The sequence below is a fragment of the Lemur catta genome, chromosome 7, assembly GCF_020740605.2.
Source record: "Lemur catta isolate mLemCat1 chromosome 7, mLemCat1.pri, whole genome shotgun sequence".
In the NCBI taxonomy this organism is placed as follows: domain Eukaryota; kingdom Metazoa; phylum Chordata; class Mammalia; order Primates; family Lemuridae; genus Lemur; species Lemur catta.
This window is the reverse complement of record NC_059134.1, coordinates 92234487-92243570: the sequence shown is the minus strand read 5'-3', so window position 1 is coordinate 92243570 and position 9084 is coordinate 92234487. Positions and strand designations below refer to the sequence as shown.

General features: G+C 60.0%; 1 protein-coding gene across 4 annotated transcripts in view; it reads right to left on the bottom strand.

Moving 5' to 3' along the window:
* Nucleotides 1-9084, bottom strand: part of TSPAN18 (tetraspanin 18) — a 176337-nt gene that overhangs the window by 3749 nt on the left and 163504 nt on the right. For all 4 annotated transcript variants that reach the window (XM_045557871.1, XM_045557872.1, XM_045557870.1 and 1 more), the window contains 4 exons: nucleotides 8802-8876; nucleotides 7508-7606; nucleotides 6838-7020; nucleotides 962-1045 (listed from right to left, as the gene is read on the bottom strand). In XM_045557871.1, coding sequence (XP_045413827.1) covers nucleotides 962-1045; nucleotides 6838-7020; nucleotides 7508-7606; nucleotides 8802-8876 — 441 coding nt within the window. The remainder of the gene's footprint in view (nucleotides 1-961; nucleotides 1046-6837; nucleotides 7021-7507; nucleotides 7607-8801; nucleotides 8877-9084) is intronic.

Below are 9084 nucleotides of genomic sequence, written 5' to 3'. Positions count from 1 at the left end.
AAACCCTGCCTCGGGGACTCCCCTCTGACCAGATTAGCTAATGTCACCATGGCCAGAGCTCTTCTTGCAAGTAGCCCAAGGAACAGTCCCCAGACCATGGCTCACGGCCAGGTCTCCAGGAGGCTCAGTGGCCACAGTAGAGGTCTCAGCCTCGAGCAGGATTCTGCCTCCTCTCCGGGCTGACCAGGGGCTCAGGGTATGCTTGTTGAATAAATGAATGGATAAATAAATGAATGACCCTCCCTGTCCTCATCCGCAATAGCCTCTGCAGAACTGCTCTCGCGGGGCTGCTGGGCACAGTGGGAAATGGAGGATCAGGCCGTCTGACTTCTTTTCCCTGCAGGCCGAGGGCTGGCTGGGGCCCCAGAGAGCCCGTCCTGGGGTTGGTGAGGGGTGGGCGAAGCTGCCCATCCAGCCCACTGAGGCAGCGGGTTCGAGATCTCAGGGAGGACGGCAGGAGGGGCAGCAGCTCCCCCTTAAGGCTACAGCGCCACCTAGTGGTGGCTGCGAACGGTCTGCAGCAGCCGGCCTTTCTCCAGGCGGCTCTGGGGCCCTCAGGCAAAGGGGGCTAGGACCACCACTGGCAGGTTAACAAGGCCCCACAGGCCCCGAACACTCCAAAGAGGCCTGATCTAGAACCACAGGCTGCTGCCCGTCCCTCAAGGTAGCTGTGCTGATCGCTTCGCATCCCGGACCTCGGAGCTGGGGTGGAGGTGGGGGCAGGCATGGGGGAGTGGGAGAGCCGTGGGGGGTCTCAGGGCCTGCCCATCCCCACTGCCGGGAGACTGGCTTGATGCATCATCTCCAGGGTCCAGGGATAACGCTCGGGCAGCAGACAGCCAGCTGGGCTTCTACCCTGCAGTGCCCACAGCGGGCACCCGTTTGGTCCTGGGTAAGGAAATGGCGGGGGGTGGGGGTGGGCTGCCCCCTGCAGAGCGGTGGGAGTGGGGCTTCTACTCACCTCAATGGCCAGCACCCCGATGGCGAGAGCCCCAGCCAGGTAGACGTAGGTTTCGAAAGTGTTGAGGATCACGGTGTAGCAGCCCTGGGAGGGAAGGACCAGAGGTGAAGCCACAGCTAGAAGGGGGACAGTCTGGGATCGGGAGGGCCAGCGTCAGGACTGGGCTTTGTGGCATGTGGCCCCAGAGCTCTGGCAGCAGCAGGCTTACCCTACCCAACTGCAGTTGGGACAGGGAGGTGGGGAGCAGGTGGGAGGCAGGAGACCCATCGACACAGCGATTTGGCAGCATCGCACCAAAGACCCCCATCCACTCAGCCCGCGGCCTGGTCAGCCACAGACCCTTTTCACGTAGCTACCGCAGTGACTGGGATCCTGGGAAATTTCCCACAAATATCTGGACTTCCTGCTGCTCTGGAAAAATCAGATCCAGCAAGACAAGCCATCCTTTCCACGTCAGCACTGTTAGCAGCTGCTCCCCTCAGATGGGATAGGTGCTCCTGGGGGCCACAGTCTCCTCATTCCCTATTGTCCCCTCCTGCCCCCACCAACTCTTTCTCATCATCTGCCTGGCTGCCGAAGTTTTTAGCCTCTGCCCTAAAAAAAACTGTTCACCCATCAAAACCTTGCTAACATCTCACCTCCTCCAGGCAGCCTTCCGGGACCAGCCTAGCCCATAGGGCCCCCTCCAAAGGAACCTAATTCCCATGCTGTCACTGCTTTCTGCAGCAGTCCTGGAGATGTATAAACTGAGATAGAAAGAGAGACACAGCCACAGATAGAGGGGGGTGGGGTGGGGGGACAGAGAGCACAAGAGTGCCAGCGCACAGCCAGGAGCTGCCAGTCCATGACCCTGAGCGCACGCATCTCTGTCACCTTTGTGTCCATGACACCGCCCCCACCCCCGTGCTGACCACAGAGGCTGATGCATGGTGGTTGCTCTGAATGAAATGTGTATTCAAAGGGGGAGAATTTTCTTTCTTTCGTAAGAGTGTGCATAGTCTTTGGGCCCGGCCAGAGAACCTGCAGGGAAAGAAGTCCCTGGGGTGAGGGATCCTGCCCAGTCCTCGCTGGGTGACTGTTGCTGGTTTGGGGCTCTGTTGAGACCTGGGATTCCTGGGTGCTCCCTTGCTCCACCCGCCTGTTGTCAACCACGCAGCAGCCCGGCCTCTCTGGCCGGAAGCAGAATGGAGGAGGCTGCACCTAGGCAGGTGGCAGCAGGGCCTGACCTGGAGCAGTGGCCAGCGTGTGTCTTCGTGCCTGCCTGGTGGAGGCCGACCAGGAGCAGGGCAGGGAAGGCCCCCGCAGGCCCTCCTGGGAGCCCCACAGAGCACGCAGGATGTCTCCAAATAGAAACAGACCCCACCAGCACAATCCTCCGGGTCCACAGTGCTGAGTGTGCATCTGGATCATCCGGGAGGTGGTTGACAAGGCAGATGACAAGGCCTCACCGCCAAGACTCTGGATCAGTGGGTCTAGCATGAACCCCAGGAACCGGCATTATGGGAGATGCCCCAGGTGATTTCTAATCCCCCTGCTGTGGCCGGGCCTTGAGATACCCCAGGTCCAGAGATGACAACAAGGAAAAAGTTCTCAGCTGAACACTCAGGCCTTGTCTCAGCTGTGTCACTGGGAGCCCAGACGAGGGCGGTATGACTGGGTCACAGCCCTGAGGGCAGCCCAGGGGGCCCTAACTCCAGGCTAGCTGGTGGGGAAGCCAGTGTGGCTGGGGGTCCCTTCAGGGTTGGCAGGGGAGCCCCATCCACCCAGCCAGGCCTGGGGCCATCCTGGATCTGTCTGCAGACCAGAGCTGAGGCTGACCTCAAACCCTCTGTTTAGCAATTTTTTAAAGCACCAGAATTCCACTACGTAGAACAGTAACAGCAAAAAGCTGACCTGCTCTGGAGGGGAGGAGAGGGAGATGGGTTGTCTTGGGATCAGCCTTGGAGGCGGATGCTTGTGGCCTCCCGTAATCCCCTTAGCATGCCACGTGCCCGCCAGGCCAGCCACGACACAGGTCACCTCCCCAACCCCAACACACACGCCGGGCTTGTAAAGCTCTTCACGAGGCTGTCCAGATGGGGAGCAGCAATGGCCCAGCAGGGAGCGGTATGTGGTCACTGTTACACACGGGGCCCTGGAGCCCAGCTGCCTGGGGTCCCAGCCCAGCCGTGCCACTTGTTTACCGTGTGACCTTGGGCTGCTTACTCACTCTTCCTCTGCCCCAGTTGCCCCATCTATGAAATGGGGCTGTTCAGACTAACTACCTCATAGGACTGGGCTGAGGACGCGATGAGACGCCACAGATAAAGCACCGCTGGCATGCGCAAGCTCCCCAACCCTGCTGGGATATCCCCCCTGTCTCCGCGCCCCTCTCTGAGCAGATCCCGAGTGGTAGAAGGTGTCTGAGCACAGAGTGGGGTATGTGGGTTTGTCCCAAGTGCTGGAGTGTCACTGCAAGGCAAGACAATGCGCATGTGCACACCCCCCCACACACAAGGGGACAGGAGAAGCATGAAATTGACTCTGACATGCCTCACCCGGGGAAACTGGCAAGATGCGGGGGACCTGGCCCAGCAGAAGGCTGGCATCCCGAGCCCTGCCGCGTGGCACCTGAGGCCCTGCCTGCTCAGTTCCTCGTCACAGTTTGGCACCAAAAGACCCTTCAGTTCCCTGGACTGAAGCAAGCAGACGAGGTTGGCCGACAGGGGCTTCCCAGGCACTGAGACACCCTTGGCGGGGGTCGAGGAGTGGACAGGCCGATGCCACCCACACTTGGGGAGTGTCCACTCTGTCACCAACTTTGCTGGGGCCTCATGGGCTCTTTCTCATTTACTCCCCATTACAGCGGGGTTTACTGCATTTACCTACGAGGAGGAGGAGGGAGAGAGCAGGTGGTAGCTTGCTCAGGGTCACACAAAAGGAGGAAGGGGGCCAGGATTCACACTGAGGAGGATCCCAAGCCTCTCCTGTTCCAAAGGGAAACGGAGCCCGGCACCGGGAAGGCTCGTTTCTCCCTCCCGTGGGCCAGGTCCCTGGTCCCCCCCTCTCCCCGCCCCCCAGCCCGGGACTCTCGCCTGCATTCCTGGGTTTCCCCCGGCCGCCACCCAGTGACACACAGGGAGGGGACCCTCCCTCCCCAGCCTGCCCCCAGGCTGCGATCCCCTAACCATGGGGGATGTTGCCAGTGCTGTCCCCGATTCTGTGGGGAGGCCACAGCCCCGCCCCCTGCTCCCACCCACGGCCACCACCCCACCTGATCTGACAGGGGCAGCTGGGCCTGGTCACCCCACAGTGACCACCCACGTGCAACAACTCCCACGTGTATATCCCTAGCATGGACCCCTCCCCTCCAAGCTCCACCCCGTGTACTCATCTGCCCGCTGGGCCCCTCTGCTTGGCTATTCCAAAGGCACCTCATGCTCGACATGCCCCAAACCAGATCCCAGATCTTCCCCCAAACCCGAAACTACAGGGTCATCCTCAGCACCTCCTCCTCCTTCCTCTCCCAGAGCTGAGCCACCACCGAGGCTGGTAGGTTTTCCTTCCTGAATGTTTCTCGGATCCATACACCACTCTCTGTCCCCACAACCATTACCCTGGTCTGACCCTTCATCCTTTCTCATTGGGATCAGAGTTGAAACCCCCTGTCCACGCAGGCACATCCCTAACCCCCCAGAGCAGCCAGAGTGCCAAGGTGGCCACGCCACGTGTCCCTGCACGCACCCCCCAAAGAGGCCCCTCCAGCATCCCACCCCCCTCGCCACCACCGGGGGCCACTGCAGTCAGACATGCACCCCGGGCTTCAGGGAAGTGGGCTTTGGAGGGAAAACAGACAGAGGCAGTCCCACGGCAGAGGCTTTTAACAGGGAAGATGCTCAGAAGGGATGTGAGTATCTCAGAAAAGAAACCCCAGAAGTCAATCATGGACCGTCCTCGTGAGGAGCTGAGTCACTGTGAGGAACTAATGGGGCTGTGCAGGGAGCGGGTTGGAAGCCACGCCCAGGAGACGGAGGGAGCCGTCCTACCGCAGGAAGAGTCTAGAAATGGGAAGCGTGTCTGATGACACCCAAAGGAGCAGGGCCCACGCGAAGCCTCCCTGGAAATTTGCAAGTAGCATTGGAAGGATATAGGTTTTCCTACGGGCAATAGGCTTTCCCAGTGACAGCTCCTTCAACAAGCTAGAAATTCCTTTGTCGCTCACATCGAATCCTAAGCTGTGGTGACCTGCTCTGCTCCATGGATGGAGCTGTCATCGGCCCAGGCTCTGTGTCTCTGGATTCTCTGCCATCATAGGGGCCACTCTCCTTTGCAAGGTCCCGGATGGCTTGTCACCATACCACAGCTGCACTCCAGCCATGGGGAAAGGAGGAGTGGTGGGCACAGCGCTTCCTCTTAAGGAAGTGACTCAAGTTGCAGGAATCACCTCTGCTCACCTCCCGTTGGCTACAACTCGGTTACAAGGCTTAGCTGCAAGGGAGGCTGGGAAGTGCAGCTTCTACCCAGTGAGGAAGGAGTGAATGGAGCTTGGGGACAGCCAGCAGTCTCTGCATGGTATGGGAAACCTGAGGTCCAGAGAGGGCGTCTCAGTGAAGGCAACTTAGCAGGTACCAGCTCAGCCCTGCCTGACGTTGAAGCCCAACTCCCCGCCCCCATATCCTGAGCCGCTCCCCATGGCGGGTCTCTGTGACTGAGCCCCTGCGGTAGCTCTCCCTGCCCCAAGCCACAGCGGCCTGATCCCAGGGGCTTGGTTCTCTCTTTGTGTCTCTCCCCTACAATGCAGGAAGGCAGGACTATGAGGGGCAGAGGAATGTGGCCCTTGGGGCCTCACGAACCCTTTGATGTGCCATGGGCAGGTGCAGGGACCGGTGCCGAGTTGGAGCAGAGCTGAGGCTGGAAAGGGCCCCAGGAGTCAGGCCTCTGCTCACTGCCACCGCCTCTGGGACTCTAAGAAGCCTGTCCTGCACCCCCACCCCCACCCCAGGCCCATTCTAGCCACCATCTGGTTTTATTTTCTTCATAGCAATCATTACCATGTGAAATTATTACTTTTTATTTGCTGCTTGTTCATCATCTCCTTCCTCTAGACCGTGAGCTCTGCAGGAGCAGGGGCCTTGTCTCCTGTCCCCTGCTGTGTCTCTTGCATCTGGAACTCTCCCATGAGACCCTCATTAAAGGCCTAATCAAGTGAGGGGCCTGGGGTGTGGGCTCAGGTCACCCTGGTCCACCCCTCCCCGCTCCCCAGCTGAGGGGTGGGGCTGGTCAGTGGGAAGGAGGCGGATCAAGTACAGGGGCACTGTGTGTCTCACAGGGTGGGGACCAAAGCCGAGCCCTTCTTTCCCCTAGAGGTGGCACATGCAGGAAGGGAAACCTTTCTTCTTAGGCTGAGGTGACATCCATGGGCTACAAGAGGGGCAGAGAGTCTAGGAACCTCTCTGACCTTGGAGGGTCAGGTCGGGGAGACCTTGCTCCCTTAGGGCCAGAGGGTGCCCCCACATGGCAAATGTGAGCTTCCTCCAAAAGAGGGTGCATGGCTAAGGAGGCCCCACTGTGCAATTCTGCTTCTGCCCCTCCTCCCCAGACTGCATTGTCAGAAGCTCAGGAAACACTGGAAAACTCCTACTCACCCCTTAACCCCAGCCCAAATGCCCACTTCAGCCCGGACCATCTGCCACCCTCATCCTTCCCCACTTTGGTTGGATCTCAGGAGCCTGGATGGAGCCTCCATCAGCCCACGTCCAGGTGCAGGAATCTTATACCACGGCCAACGCTTCCCTGGGATTCCTGGAGGGGCTTCGTACCCTCTGGGCCAGTATCAGCTCCCCCCCATTTCTGGCCACCCAAGTCCCGGAGGGCCAGCTCCCCTGCCTCGCGGGTACCTGCTTGTTGAGGAACAGGCTCCTCCCCAGGAGGCACTCCTCCCTGCTCAGCAGGACCCCGTCCCGACTCTGGGGCTCTCGCCGGCAGCAGGCCTCCGGCACCTCTTCGCTGTCCAGCGTCAAGAGTCGAAAGACTGACGCGAACTTAAAGTCTTCGGGCCCGTTGACCCCACAGCAGCCGAACTAGGAGGAGAGCAAAGACAAGGGTCTGCGGGCAGGGGCTGGACACAGAGGGCAGAGGACAGACAGCCTCTGCGACGGAGCTGGGACAGAGGATCCAGTGTGGGCTGGCTCCGCCTGCCTCCTGTGTGACCACAGGAGAGTCACTCAGTTTCTCTGGGCCTTCAGTGTCCTCATCTGTAAACAGGGGTGGGGTACCAACTGCTACCTCACTGGGCACTTAGTAAGTACCCACTAAGCAGTTGCTATGGTTATCGTCAATGACGATGACTTTTGCTTGAGGACCCGAGACAGGGATAGCAAACAGGCTTCATCCCGAGCTGGGACTGTGGCCAGCGGCCTGCAATGCTGCGTGGATGCTGATGCCAGGGCCAGGCCTGGGGGGAGTGCGCCCTGATCGGTTATTCATGTCTGGTGCGTGAACACTGGACACTGTGGTTTTGAACGCTCACAGCATCCGGGGGCAGGAGTTGGCGGGGTGGTCACTCACTGTGATCATGACCGAGTTCCAGGTGGCAGAGAAGACGTCCGTGTCGTTATTGCCCTGGTAGTGCTTGGTGAGCTCCTTGGTGAAGAATTCTCGGGTGAGCTGCGGGGGCGCAGAGAGAGAGGGTGGGCTGAGACCAGGCAGTGTGGCCCCTCGCTCACCTCTCCTTGCATCGCCTGTGGGGTGGGGGAGTGAGAGCCAGGGCCTCCACGTCCTGGTGCCAGGCCTCTTGGGACTCTCCTAAGCTAGCTTGGGACAGGCCCCTGACCCCCAACGTGACACACACACCCCTCAGCAAACCCAAGGCCAGAGCGGCTGAGACCCGGGCTCAGCCTGCAGCTCTCCCCAGAGGGAGGACTTATCTCGGTGGGGGGCTTGCCCTTCTGCAACCCCTTCCCCCGAGCTGTTCCCCAGACACAGCCAAGCAGAGGCCCCCAGGTCCCAGGCCCTGAAGAAGCTACAGTGTGGGGCAGGGACTCTGTACACCCACAGTTTCCAGAGATGTCCTTGCAAGTCGCTCCTACTCTCAGAATACCCTCTTGAGGTCCAAACACCCTCCTCCCGCGGCAGTGGAAGGGCGGTACCCTGGGCGGTGCCCAGCAGAGGGAGACCATCTGGATGCCATCCTCTGCCCACAAGCGGCTGCCGCCTCCACTTCCCCTCTGTGCCGGCTACCTGCTTCCCAGACCCCCATGGCCAGTGTGTCTCCTGCCCCTGCACCCCTCCCCCTCCTGCTTGTTCCCAGGTCCCCTTTGGCTGTGGTGCCCTCTCTAGTGGATTCAGGGGACGGAGCTGGTGCCCCAGGTGGTTGAAATCTCTGGAGCAAGGTGGCCTGTGGGGCCAAGTTGCCCAAAGAGGACACCAGCCAGGGCCGTATCTGGGAGCACCCTGCCTGTGCTCCTTCCTACACAGCACGTTCCAGGGCTCGGGAACAGCCTCTCCTGCCTATTCTGACTGTCTGACGACTATTGCCGGGCTGTTGCCAGGCAAGGTGTAGAAGGGAAGATTCCAGAATCGGGTATGGGATTGCACCAGATGCTTTGAGAGCAGAGATCCTTTAAGAGCCTCTTGACTCCGTGACCTTCTGGAAAAGCCCTAGCAGGAAGAGGCTCCCTGGGGTCTCTCTCTGGGCTGCGGGGCCTGGCTGGGCTGGTGAGTCAGGATTTGGGCTGGAAATGCAGGGATGAGGCAGCCAAGCCTGTGAGACCCTTTCAGCAGGGGAGGGGAGAGGCTGGCCCTGCATGGCCACCAGCCCTGCGCCAGCAGCAGGGGTGGGAGGGCCGGGCCCAGCACTTACATTTTCCCTGAAGATGAAGGCCAGGATGGCCGCTGAGAGCTCCGCCAGGAAGATGATCAGGATGAACAGGAAGAACTGCAGAGAGAGGGGACGGCTCGTGAGCCAGAGGGCAGGCAGGAAGGGGACAGGGCAGCCCCTGGCTTCCATCTGTCACACAATTGACCTGGTAGACAGTATACTGCTTTTGTAAGATTAAGACGCTCCACTGCCATAAGCCAGACGTGTTTCACAACACGCACATGAACGACCCATCCTTGGAGTCAACAGGTTGTAATAAACACAT